The 14315-nt window shown below is 49.8% G+C and overlaps 1 protein-coding gene across 1 annotated transcript in view; it reads right to left on the bottom strand.

Annotated features, from left to right (window-relative positions):
- OPRD1 (opioid receptor delta 1) overlaps positions 1-3636 on the bottom strand; it is a 41230-nt gene extending 37594 nt beyond the window's left edge. Inside the window, exon 1 of the mRNA XM_088790767.1 lies at positions 3059-3636. Coding sequence (XP_088646893.1) covers positions 3059-3285 — 227 coding nt within the window. The 5' untranslated portion in view covers positions 3286-3636. The remainder of the gene's footprint in view (positions 1-3058) is intronic.
- Positions 3637-14315: the final 10679 nt, after the last annotated feature.

Below are 14315 nucleotides of genomic sequence, written 5' to 3'. Positions count from 1 at the left end.
GAGTGTCAGAGGGGAAATCACAAGCCCAAATACACGGCAAGCAAGTGGCTTTGAACACAGGCTTTGAACTTAGATATGTCTGGCTTCAGAGCCCCACTCTGCCACTATACCACCGTGCTTTCCTGTCCCAAGGGTCCTCTAAAACTACCTTTGCAAACTTTCCCCTGACCCCCAAACTGCCTATGCTCGAGACTGGCAGGAGGAATTCATTCATTCATTCATTCATTCATTCAACCAATCAACTGACTCACTTATTGGTTGTGCCACGCCCTGCACGGGATGACAGAGAGCCAGATGGAGCAAAGGTTTTGCTCTGTCCTGGGCTCCCCTCTCCTCAGTGCTCTTGGGACTTTGCCAGCAAAAGCTGTGCCCCAGGCAGCCACCCTGTCCCTAGTTTTCCTGTCCTCCTTCATTCTCTGAGGAGTCTAGGATTCTGCCCCGTCCTTCCATACAACTCTCTCAATTCTCTGTCCCCTATCCCAGGCAGCTCTGGAAAAGGTTTTGGACTTTGAGTCACAAGACCAGGGTTCTAGCTCTGGGTCTAGGCTAGCTGTTGGACCTTAAACAAGAACCTAAGAATCTGCCCCTCTCTGAACCCCAGATCGTCATTTGTAAAATGGGGTGATAATGATGAGGCTTCTAATGCCTACCCCACAGGATGGTAGGTGAGGACTAGATCACTCAGACACAGGAATACAGTTATCACTTAGATGGTTGGCCCGGGAAATGTCTTAGCAACATGGGGACCTATGGGTGGCCATTACGCTGCTGTCTGAATACCTTTGACAATGTGATTTGGGGAAGGTTGGTTGGGAGCACCCCTAGCAGGTTGAGCCAGGGGCCTTTCCTGAGTGGAGCCTCAGAAGTGAGAGGCTCTCCCCTGGCTCAACGGTAGTGGGGGAGCTGTGCTCATCAGCCCACCAGCCAGAGGCCCTGGGAAGAGGCTGGAAATGGAATTGAACACACTGATTGTCAGCTTTCCCCAGACTAGAGCAGCAAGGGCTCCCCTAGAGGGCATATGAGTATGTACCAGGAACCTGGAACTTGCAGAACTGTAGCTACTCTCAGGCCCATCTTAAGACAAGCGCCTCCCTCACTCTCCCTTCTTTAATAGGCCCTGGATTCTGAAGGATCTGGAAAATTCCTCTTCTTTATCACACAGACAGCTTCCATTTATTGGGTCCAGCTGCACTACATATGCTTTCTCATCGACACCGCACAAAAACCCTGTAGAAGAAGGTCCTGTTATTACCCCCAGTCTGTAGATGAAGAAAGTGAGGCTCCAAGAGGCTAAGTGACTTACCCAAGTCATAGAGCCAGTTGGTGGCAGAGCTGGGATTAATACATACACAGGTTGGCCTGACTCTACAGCCTGTACAATCTCTGAAGGCAAAGTAAGGAGCATCACCAACAAAAATGCAAAACAAAGATCAATCCTGCCTGTGCTTGGGGGAATGTTCCCACTGTAGCTGGTGATGAGTCATTGAAAACACAGGAAATTCTTGTGTCCTCCACTCTTCCTGGGGGAGCAAAGATCCCTCAGAGATCATCAGTGCCAAAGCCCCCTCAACACCCACGCACCTCATCCAGTACCGCACTCCAATGCACTGCGCTCTGCCCTGCAGCAACCCATACTCTGGAATTCATCTCTCAGCTGAGATTAGGTTGCTACCCTTCAGACAGGGAAACAGAGGCAGGTGGGAGGTGGGGCAGGGGGAATGGTTGCCCCCACCCTGATGGGCATCAGTAACTGGGCTGAGGCCACATTCATGTCTCCAACCTGGAGCCACAATCTGCCCGCTGCCCTGCCTGGTGGCACCACTGCCCAGAGGTTTAGGGCTGTGCCCTCGACCACCCAGCATGGAGGACCCATTCCCAACTAATGGTAAATACCAGGGCATCTTTGTTATCATAAGGATAGGAGTTTCCTTTCAACGCTTTTGCCTGTGTCTGAACTGGTAGAACTGGGTCTGGGGGCTGCTTCTGGGGTAAGCTGACGATGTTTTAGATTCTGTGACGATCCACAGATACTAAGAAGAGAGCTTCACTTCCTGAGGTGAAAGCACAAACTCCAGCCAAAAACAAACCACTGCTGCCTTTGACCAAAAAAAAAAAAAAAAAAAAAAAAAGACTGTTAGGAGAGGAGGAGAAAATGGGAAGGGCACTTGTGAGGAAGATGTGAGGCCTTTCTAAATAAGGTCCAGAGCTCCTGACCAGATGGTCACGGCACAGCTGCAGAGAACTGACTGACTGACCCACAGCTGTTGCCCACTGTACCGGGAACTATGGGCTCTCCATTGCAAACACACACATAGGTGCACAAACACAAGTGTCCAAGGCCACTCTGGATGCTCTAGGGTTTCTGGGGTTCACAAGAAACAACAGTCATACTGTCACATTCTCATTCAGAGAGAATCACAAGCTGACAGTGTGGGACAAGCACACATCAACACAGGGACATCAACAGATGATCACCAAATGTGATTTGGTAAGTGCTCCCACAGCATGGTACAAATTCTCTCTCTCTCTCTCTCTCTCTCTCTCTCTCTCTCTCTCTCTCTCTCTCTCTCTCTCTCTCTCCTGTGCCCCCACCTGCATAGACAGCCCACACACAGCTATCTCCCCACAGCCCCAGGGCACCTTGGGCATCTCTGCCCACCCCGGCAAGGTTTCAGAGATCCAAACATACAATGCATTTGTACTGTCACAAACAGAACCACCCACTCACAAACTGTGACAGACGCAAACTGTTGCCAAACTGTCCCACACAGCCTGATGCAGAAGCAAGGGGATGCAACAGATGATCAAATGTTATTTAGTTACTTACACACACACACACACACACACACACACACACACACACACACACACACACAGATACAAACTCCGGTGTCCTCCTCTCAATGGAAGAGGTCTCCCCGCTGGGCCCCATGCGCCCCCTGCAGGAAATATGGAGGCCCTGGGAGTCAGGGGTCCGAGGTCAGGGTCGGTCCCAAGTCCGCAGTCCCCACCTTCACCCCAGGCCCAGACCCACGGCACCAGCCCGCAGCGGACTCACCGGACGATGCCAAACATGACGAGCATGTTGCCCAGCAGCCCCACAGCGCACACAGCCGAGTAGAGCGTGGTGATGGCGATGGCCAGAGCGAGGGACGAGGCGCTGCGGGCGCCTGGGGGCCCCGACGCATTGGCGCTCGCGCTGGGGAAGGCGCTGGGGAAGGCATCCGGAGCCGTAGCGAGGAGTGGGGGCTGCAGCTCGGCGTCGGTGGAGGGGGCCGGCTCCATGGCGGCCGGGGAGCCGCAGCCGTATCCTTCCCCACCGTGCGCCCTGGGCGCAGAGACTTGGGATGATGGGCGCACCGAGGGTCGAAGCCGCCGCCTGGAAGACACTGGCTGCAGCGCCCGGACCGCTTCGCTGCCTCCGCGCCTCTTTCGCCCACCTCGCCGCCCGCACCTGCCCTGTCCAGGCGTCCGCCCGCCCGCTCTCTGCGCCCGGAGCGCTCTGAGCCTGGAACCTCTGCGGGCTCCTCGGACGCACCAGCCCCGCGCACCACGTGGCCCGGAGGCGGCCGCTCGTCTACGCTGGGGACCAGGGGCGGGCTCTGCACCACCGGTTTGGTGCTGGGCCGAGGAGGCTTCCGACTCCCTCCCTAAAGATGCCTCAAGAGCTCGGGTGTACCCCACCCAGCCGGGACTCACCCCACACACACACCCCTTTGCTGCTTGGAGTCAGAAGGACCTGGACGTGAATCCCACCTCTTGTCCCTGCATTAAAGAGCAGTGACCTTGAGCAAATCACTTAACCTCTCTCAACTTGATTACCTTCATCTGTAAAATGAGGATAATCACACCACCTCCCTCAGAGGGTTGTTGCGGCGATTAGCTAAAATGATGTGAGTGAAGAACTTAGCTCAGTGCCGGGCACAGAGGAAGTGCTCCATAAATAACCATTATTATCCATGGGGTTTTGCACCCCATTCATTCACTGAACAGATTTTTTGGGGGTGTTGAGTATGAGACCGAGGTACTATTGGGGATTCACTAGATGCAGCTCCTACTTCCTGGGGCTTACAGCCCAGTGGAGGAGAGAGACACCAATTCTAAAATTACACTAATGAAGATACAGTTACAAATTGAGGAAATGAAGGAAGTGAGGCTTTCCTGTGGCCGAGTCTACAAAACCCAGAGGTCATGACAGCTTCCCTGAGGAAATGACATTGAAAGTGAGATGTGAAGTTTGGGATGAACTAACTTAGGGAAGAAACCAAAGGAACCACAGGTCCACATGTGCAAAGACACTGTGGTCAAAGGGACTAAAAGGAGGCCAGGAAGAGAAGGCAGGGAGCCAGCATGGGGAGAGGGGACTAAGCGGTGGGCAGGGTCTCAAAGGCCACCCTGAAGATCACTGTGGCTGCTGTAGGAGCAGATGGGGGGGGGGGGGACTTCCGGCACTCTCTTCCTAACCTGACCAGCCCAGACCCAGAGCCATCCTCCTTCTTGGGGCTCCTGTCCTCCCCAGAACATTCGCTCTGCCAGCCATTACTCTGTTCCAGGCACTGTGATAAGTGCCTTATCCATGCATCAACACTTTGGAGTAGATTCTATTATTAGTGTCCCCATTTTACAGATGAGAAGACTAGGCTAGGCACTGAATTATCCCATATAGCAATTATTTCTGAGTCTGTTTCCTCTTTTGGGAACCAAGCCTGATTGATCCCTGCACCCAGTGGAGAGCTGGGGTCACAGTGGGTGCTCAGGAAATACTAGTTGGATGAATAAAGGTCCTAAGGGGGAATGGAATGGGACCACATTGGGGTTCCCAAGCTCTAGGCTCTGGGACAATGCTCTTGGCCCTAAAGTGGCTGGGCAAGAACCCCCTCACGCATATCACTCTCTGGCTTGAGTCATCCATCTACATGCAAGGCTCTTACCCTTTCCCAAAAAGAACAAAGGGAGAATTCCCAAGTTCAGCCTCCTCTCCATTCTCTTAGCCCCTCCCAGCTGCTGTCCAAGCTTCAATACCAGCTACAGTAGACTCCTCACCCCAAGGCTTTTCCACTCAACCATCTAAGGACTCTTCAGGCAGATGATGTTTGCTCTGTGGTCACATTTGCCGCTAAAACTCTTTCCCCCTCCCAAAGGGCCTGGTACTCAGAGACTTTTCTGGTGCCAGAGGAAAGAAATTAGGGCAGGAAAAGAAGAGGGCTACTTTATTGGAGTTCTGGCCCCCTCCCTACCCCTGCAACAAGCCATTCTTTTTCCTACACCAGGACATTTGCACACTCTATTTATTCCACTTGGAAGACTCAGCCACTTCCCAGGCTAAGTGCTATTTATCCTTCAAGTTTCAGCTTAAATATCACTTCACTAACTGTCCCCTCCCGCTACCTATCAAACAAACAAGATCCTCTTGTTATTTGTTCTTGTAGCATCATATACTTCCCCTTTACAGAATTTCCCACATATTTATTTATGTAGTCATTGGGGTTTTGTGCATCACCTTTACAATAGGTCTTGTGCACTCATGTACCCCCACCTTAGTACAGCCCCTGGTGCTCGATGAGTGATTGAACAGGGAGTTCAAGTCCAACGTTGGTGAGCTCCTATTTGGTGAGGGAGTCAGAGCAGACATAGCTTATTAGAGGACCCAGGAATTCTTCTAAGCAACTGAAACCCTTTGCACAAATTCAGCAATCACATCTTACTTGGAAGTGAAATACTAGATCCCAGTTCCAGGCCAGCCCTTGGCTTTTGGCCGTCACCAAGCAAGTCTACCTTCCCTCCTTGGAGTTGCCTTTGGGGCCCTCCCAGTCTGGTCCCAACCAGGGTTTATTGCTGTCGTCTTCTGACTCCATCCACTCTCCCGACCCCATTCTCACTCTCAAACCATACTGGGCTGAAGAGTATATTTTTAAATTGTATTCCACAAGGTTTTTTGAGTCCCTCCTGGAGACAGAACTGCTATGGTGGAAAACCATAGCTATGGTGGAAGTAAAAGACAGAAAAAGAATTCCCTTTACTTCTCTGAGACTTAGTTTCCTCATCTCTAAGGATTGAGTGAGGATCTGGTGAAATAACAGATTCTCTGCCAACTGACAAAGGCTGCCTGAGCATGTTATTAAACTATAAGGATGAGTAAGACCATTGCTCTCTTAGAGGAGCTCACAGTCAAGATGCTGGAAAGATACGTAACTGACCCAATACATGAGCAAAATACCACAATTGCTAAGAAAATGTGCATGCAGTTATGGACTGCCCCTTTTAAGAGTTTGCTTGCCGTCTGCTCTCTCATGTGAGGACACAGCAAGAAGTCAGCAGGCTACAATCCCGAAGAGGGCCTTCACCAGGACCTCCCCGCACCCTGACCTTGGACTTCCAGCCTCCAGAACTATGAGACATAAGTATCTGTTGTTTATAAGCCACCCGGTTCATGGTACTTAGTTACAGCAGCGCAAACTGACTAGCACACAAGCCAAGTGCACGTGAATGGCCTCCATTGAGGACATTGGAAGGACGGTGGAAACTTGAAAGACATCTAACGGGGTTTCCCCAATGGCCTCCCAAAGTGAGTACTTCGAAGAGGTCAGTTCTTACTTGGATGCGAGCATTCTCATCTATTCATCTTTAAAAGGCAGCCTCGTTTCTGTGGTTACAACTCATAAGTGATCTTGTTGGCTACCATTTGTAGAGCACTTGCTATGTGCCAGGCACTGGGTCAAGTGCTTTGTGGGTGATCTCCTTTAATCCTCAGCAGCCCCAGAGCTGTGAGGCCCTTCTATCATTGTTCCATTTTACAGAGGTTAGGTTACCTGCCCAAACCACAACTGGGAGGCGAAACCCGATCTGTGGGAGTCCAAAGGCCAGTCTCATGATGACCACACTACATTGCCTCTCAGAGGAGAAACTAGAACGTCGCCTCCATAAAACACAAGAACCCATCGCTCCTGCCTCTGCTTGGCAGAGTTTTCCCTCAAGTCGGTCCCTGCTCTTGGTGGAGGACAGATTAGACACAGCCCTCCACACACCTGGGTTAAGGAACGGTTCTACTCTGCTTGGGTCTTGTCCCCGGTCCTTGACTTCAGGGGAACAAAACGAAAACAATGCACAGGAAATCCTGAGCCAACCAGAGCATCAGAAGATGTCAGCAGTAGAGAAACAGAAATCACAGAAGGAGTCAGAGCAGAAAGAAACTCCCTGGGGAAGCTATTAACAATTTAGTACGTGGGAATGTGGCTTCCACCTGCCAAAGAGACAGATCAGCCTGATGGAAAATACAGCAACTCCTCACCCTCCAAGTGAGCAGAAAGGTCCCCTGGGTTGCCTCTCAGTCTGGCTCCATCTGCAAATCCCAGGATGGGGAGGACCTTAGCAATAACCATAAAATAATAACCACTTGCATTTGCAAAGTACTTTTGACTTTTCGAAGCACTCTGATGACTTCATCTTACATTGACACCATTTGGATATATGGGGAGGTCAAGTTTCATTATCTTCATTTTATAGCTAGGAAGACAGGCATCTAGAGAGCTTGGGTGAGATCCCTAAGGATACACAGCAAATCGGGGAAAGAAATAAGGTTGATACCATCCATCTAGTTGCTCAAGTCAGAAACCTGAGAGTCATTCTTGCCTCCCCTCTTTTTCCCCCAATCCCTCCCCTCCAACCAATCACCAAGTTGTGTCCATTCTTCCCAGACAACCCTTAAATCCTGCCATTGTTATTTATTCTTACTACTGTCTTCCAGTCAGACGCATCACCATTTCTTGCTAAAACTACTGAAATAGCCCTGAAATGATCTCCCTGCACCAGGCTTGCTGCCTTCAAGCAGTAACATGGCTGCAGGAATTTCCACACCTTCACCTTCCTCAGCCTCACTAGCCTCGTGTACCATCTTCCCCTTCGCATGCTATGTTCCAGCCAAAATAAACTGTTTGTGGGTCTCCAAATAACCTGCTTCTCTCTCCTCCAGGTTAATCTAGTTGGTTAAGAGGTGAGCTTTGGTCTCAGACTGGTTGGATTTGAAATCCCAGCTCAACCACTTACTGGTTACATGACTTCTGCAAGTTTCATAAGATGGGGACAACAACAGTACCGCTTTATAGCACCTGGCATATAGGCCGTGTTCAATATATGTTGGTGATTGCTGTAATGATGGTTCCTCTGTCCGGAACATGCTGCTGCTAGCTCCCCTTCCCCTTCCCCTTCATCACCTAACCCACTCCTATGTGCCCGTCAGGTCTCAGCTGAGATATCACTTCCTTCCCTGCTCCCCTAGATCAGTTTACATGACACCATTGTCTGTCTGTTCCCTTAGGGTATGTCCCCCTCCTGGAAGCACAGCCAGGTCCTGGGTTCCTAGGAAACCATCTCATCCCGATGTTGCTTGGGAGACCTAAGTCTGTCAGGAAGAAGGGGGAATGGAGTTGAAGAGGTAGGGTAGCCAGGGCAGGAGAGAAGGGAGGCCAGAGGAGTTTCCTTGAGTAAAGACTGAGCCTGGAAATTTTCTGCAACAAGTTCAAGGTCAAGGGAGCAGAGATAGAGTCTTCCACTTTCAAATGGACCCCTGGAGCTTGACGAAAGCAACTTGGAGGTGGCCCTGATGGACCAAATGCGAAAGATCTTTGCCCCATGTTTCCTGGATCATGCAAATCTCATGGAGACTAGATCACCCACCCCGGCGCCACCCTCTGGTGACTGACACTTGATTTTCCCGTAACACTGGCTGATGGGGCCAGAGGCAGAGTTCATATTATTTATTTATTTTTAAATTGTTTTTGCACCTTAGTGTTGTGGAGGAAATGCATACACCTGTTAGAGGAACAATCATGAGGCCCAGACCAGTCATCAACTAACGACAGATGAGAATCACCCTCTTCAGAAAACAGAAGGGTGACTTGGAGAAAATGGAGCTGCAAAGCCTTGTGCCCGGGTTAGCCCCCATCCAGACACTGTCAGCCATCTACCCAAAAACCATGTCTTTGTTTTATTCCCCGCAACTGTCCCCTGATCAGGGGTAGAAGTATTCCCTTGGTTTGGGGGAAGGGAGCCCCTTCCTTGCCTCAGGAGATGAGCTGGCCTAAATAAACCACGGTAATTTGTGGTAAAATGTAAAACAGTCACAATTCTTCATTTCTCTGCATCGATGCCCTTTGCAAGTGACTTTGCAGCTTTTCTCACCGACCTGTGGAGTCTCTTTCCCCACCCCTTATACCTGAGCTGGTCTTGTGACTTGTTTTGCCCAAAAGAATGGGATGTCAGTTCAGAATCCAGGCCTCAAGAGGCCTTGCATTCTTCCATCTAATCTCTTGGCACCCTATTGCTGCCATGGAAACAAGTTTAGGCTAGCCTGCTGGATGAGAGACCCAGTCACTCATCACCCCAGTTGACAACCAGGTAACACCAGACACGTGCGTAAGTAAAGCCATTCTAGACCAGGCAACCTCCAGCTGACCCAACAGCTGACCACAGGCACACAAATAAGCCCAGCCAAGATTAGCCAGGCCTGTCTCAGATCACAGAACTACTCAGCTTCCCATAGATAGCTGATGGATAATAAATGGTTGTTGTTTCAAGCCACTAGGTTTGGGGAGGATTTGTTAAGCAGGAGCCATGATAATACACACTTTCCTACACCAGTGATTGGTCTAGGGGTGCATATGTAGCCAATGAGATGTAAAGAGAAATCTGCCGACAGGCTTTTTTTGGGGATAAAAAGCAAAGCCCCATCAGAAGAAAACAAACCAAACCCCCTGGAATGCTGATGTGATGCCTGGAGCTGTAGCAGCCATCTGCAATCATGAAGCAATAAACATGAGGATGAAAAACCAATATGATGGTGTTTTCTGTGGAAAGACAGAACAATCCCGACACTTTGGTGATGTTGTTGGGCTCTTAGTACACCAGCTCTGGATTGCCTGTTTCAAGGCCTCTTGTTCGAGCTACTCCTTAATGGTTTGCCATGTTGTCTTGTTACTTGCAGCTTAAAGCATTGCTAAAGGATGTGTCAGTGTGTAGGTAACATCCCAAGAAGAATGACAAAGAAATAAACGGACGTAGTTTACTGGCATGAATATATCTTTGTTTTGAGACTGGGAGGTGGAATTCTGTAATTTAAGAGTATGGACTCTGAGCTTGAAAGCTGAGTCTGCCATATGCTAGTTATGTGACTTTGAATAACTTGATTAACTTCTCTAAACCTCAATTTCCTCACCTATTAAGAAGAAATGATAACAGTACCTATTTTATGGGATTGTGAAGGAGATAAATGAGGTGATGCAAATACAGAGCTTGTCACAGTGCCTGACGCATTGGAAACATTCAATAAGCTCTTGTCTTATCGAAGTTCTTATCTGCAATAAGCTGGTACTATTGTTGCAATAACCATGTTTATATCAACCTTCCTTCCTCGATCTTGCAAGGCAAAGTGATCCAGATTTAGATAGCTCCATCCTGGGATTTAGCCTATGTTGGGTGCATGTTCTGAATAGTGTGCTGGGTTCTGCCTGGAGTTAATTCACAAGTGTCAAATTGTAGGCATTGTTGGTTCAGAGTGGAGGGTGATGAGGGGAGGACTAGAAAGGACTTGAAAGATGAGTGAGCAGCAGCAGGGAAGGGATAGTGTCAGGGAGGAGAGTGTGGGACAGGCTCAGAGTTCCCCAGTCCAGTGCCAGCTAGATCTGCATGAATAGAGACCTATGTGTCACAGGCAGAAAGCCAGGGGACTCTGAGGCATGGGCCCCAGCAGCTCAGGTAATCAAGTGTGACCCAGTGGGGAGAAGGGCCTTCTTCAGACCTCTACTCCAAGAACGGCGCACAGGGCCTCCCCGGCCTGCCTCCTTGGATGCAGTAAGCAAACAGCATGATGGGCGAAGTGAACGTGCTGTCTCCTGTTTTCTGTCAAGCTGTCATTTTCCTTAGACAAAAATCACTTCTTCCCTTTCCTTTCCCTACTTTTCATCTCTGCTCATTTTCTTCTCTGCTCTTTTCTTCTCTGCTCATTTCGTTTCCCCCCCCCATCCCAAACTTCTTCCTTACCTCCCCCACCCTTGGAGGGAGGTAAGGGATTCCGCTGGAAACCCTACATGCTACCCCCTTCCTTCTCTCCTCCTCCTTTATTCTCAGTAATTACTCTGAGGAGCATAGCAGCTGCCCATCTCTCCTCTCCACACTCTGATGCTCAGGGTATTAAAAATTGCTTTCAGTTGACCTGGTTAGATGGGTACAGTCTCCTTCTTCCAAGGTATCCTTCTCCACCTACCCATCTCCGTTCCCCAGCCTGTCCCCATGAAGCCTGGGCAGGCCCCTGAACCGGAGACAGACGCTGTGGAGCCACACTGAGTGTCGGCAGCCCCAGCCCTCAAGGAAATGTCTTGCCCCAGGGGCATCTCTCTCTCTCCCACAAAGGGCCCTCAGGCTCAGGGTGCTGGTCTCCTGGCCGGGCCTCAGGGCATTCTGGAAGTGAGGCAGGGTGGTGTGGAGAAAGAAATACAGCTTTCGGAGCCCTGGGAGAGCATTCTGTCACCAGATGCACAGAACTGCAGACCTGGAAAAAAGCTTAGGCAACATCTCCTTTCGTTTGAAAAAAGATGCCGAGGTCCAGAGCGGTAAAGGAACTGATTGCAAATCAGTAGCAGAATCAAGATGAGAACCCACGTCTCCTGAATCCTGTAACAATGCACTTTCCCCCACATTGACCTTGGGCAACTGCACCTCTTCACGTGCCATGCACTTTGAGAAGCACTTGTGTGTATGTGATTTGATTTAATCCTTCACATACCTCTTCCAGGGAAGACGTGTCATGATGCCCAGTTTACAGATGAAGAATGAAGGACTCGGAACGGTTCATGAATTTGCCCAACGTCACGCAGGGGCTGGATTGGAACCCAGGTCTCTGACTCCAGCGAGACCCTCCTGGCCAAGGCATAAAACCTCTTTGTCAAACGCAAAGCACCCTGGGGCTCAAGTTTCCTCACCTGTGAGTGAACTGGAGAAATTGGGCTCCATGGTCACAAGACCCACTTGCGAGGCACTGAAAGGAATTTCGAGGAGAGGCAGGCTGTTTGCTAGTTGCCTGCATTAGTGGGAGAATTTCTCTGTTTTCCCCATTTGCTTCAAAACAGCTCGCCCCCAGGTTTACACTGAGAGGAGCCTGGGGAAGGTACCATGGTAACCACAGCAGCTCCAGGAGCCAAATTTGCCTGATTTGGCCAGACTGGCAAACCGAGTGACCAGAGGCTGGCTGTCCCCAGGGGGGTCAGGGCAGAGCCAGGTCTGACCCAGAGGACTAGAATCAGAGCACAGGGGGTCTAGGGAAGGGGTTGAACAGCCTGCACTCTGCCCCTGAGATCCTGCCCCCAACCCACCACCACCAGCAGTGGCAAAGAGAGCATACGTTTGCAGCCTGAAAATAAGGCGCTGTGGTCATCTGTGTGACGTAAATTTGGGGATCTTGGGCAAATCATTTATTCTCTCTGAGCCTCAAGAGCTTTTTTCTCACCTAGCACATAGAATATATACAAAATAAATAGCAGCTGCTATTATTATTACTAATATCTAAATTCTGAAGAATTGGATGCCCCCCAGATAATGCACTTGTGTAAGTTCATACACGGCGGCACCACACGAGTGCAAGACAGTACTCCCCCAAAATTACACATAATAACTGAACCCAGCATTGTCCATATAAAAGACACACGTTTGGGGAGAAGTACAAAGATGAATTATAAATGAATCTTTATAGTCTGGAAGGTGACCTAGAAGATCAGCAGAGGAGGCAGTGTGTTATGACAGAGGGTCAGATGAAGTTGTTGGGAGTTGAGAGACAGAGGCCATAGACTGAATTGAGGAAGGCTTTCCCGGGGAGGCAGCCACGTGGTCAGGTCACATCCTTCCAGTACCACTGTTGCACACATGACTACGGACACCTCTGTGAAGGCATGCAGCTCCTGGGTTACGTTATTTACAGACATTGCCTCTATCAAGTAGGACTCGGGTCGCAAGTAACAGAACCCCCAGCAGCTAACGTAAGTAAAGGAGATTTACTGTAAGGAAACAGGGGTGTTTGAGAATCCATGGTCAGGGATGTAGACTGGCTTTGGGGAGGGTCTGGGGCCCTGAATAGAATCCTGGGGACTCACTCTCTGTTTCTTATTTCTCCTCCATTCTTCTCTCTCTACAACCTGGCGTCCTCTTCTGCTCCAGCCGCAGTGATGGGTTTGACCACCCGCAGCTACTAAATTCTCAGGTTTAACATTCAGCCTGGCACAGAGCAGAGAGGGCGACCAACCATCCTGGTTTGCCTGGGACTCTCCTAGTTTTACCACAGATACCTCTCAGTCTTGGGGGAATTGGGAAGGTCGATCACCCTAACAATAGCTGCTCAAGACATGTTTATTGAGTTAATAAATGTTCTAGTGCCAGCCGCAAGCAGGGGTAGTGTTTGAACCCCCATTCAGTGTCCAAGAAAAGGAAACCTGATTGGTCCTGCTTGAGTCAGGTGACCCTCCTGGTCCAATCAGCCATGGCCGAAGAATGGGCTCTCAGAATACAAACGTGGCTGCCAGGGTCCCACAGCCCTGAGGAGTGAAAGTTTCTGGAGAAAGTAGGAGGTGGAGACATTGGTTCATGGTCCAGGTAGATACCCCAAAGGGTCTCAGCTATAATTTCTGCCTGCCCCAAAAATAATTAACTCTTTCTTTTTTTCTTTTTTTAAAGATTTTATTGGGGAAGGGGAACAGGGCTTTATTGGGGAACAGTGTGTACTTCCAGGGCTTTTTTCCAAGTCAAGTTGTTGTCCTTTCAATCTTAGTTGTGGAAGGTGCAGCTCAGCTCCAGGTCCAGTTACCATTGTTAGTTGCAGGGGGCGCTGCCCACCATCCCTTGCAGGAGTTGAACTGGCAGACTTGTGGTTGAGAGCCCATTGGCCCATGTGGGAATCGAACCGGCAGCCTTCGGAGTTAGGAGCATGGAGCCCTAACTGCCTGAGCCATTGGGCCAGCCCCTTCTTTTTTTTCTTGAGAATTTTCTAGGAATTTATTTGAGACAAACTGACAACAGATGCCGGGAACGAGATCTAAAATGCTCCCAATAATGAACTCTTGAGGGAAAAGGACCATGTCCATTTATCTTTGTATACCCACAGCCTAGCATATGCCTGACAGAAAGACTGTAATACAAATGTTGTTTTTTTAATTTCTGTTCTTCTAACACATCAAGCTTGTTATACTCTACGCATTGTTCCCTCTGCCCAGAACGTTCTTCTCCCAGTCCCCAAGTGGCTGGCTCCTCTGACCATTCAGGTGTCTCTTCAGCACCAG

Source organism: Rhinolophus sinicus, chromosome 14 (assembly GCF_057876585.1).
Source record: "Rhinolophus sinicus isolate RSI-liver-muscle chromosome 14, RSI-T2T, whole genome shotgun sequence".
NCBI lineage: Eukaryota > Metazoa > Chordata > Mammalia > Chiroptera > Rhinolophidae > Rhinolophus > Rhinolophus sinicus.
The sequence above is the reverse complement of the archived record's forward strand: the minus strand, read 5'-3'. Positions and strand labels throughout refer to the sequence as shown.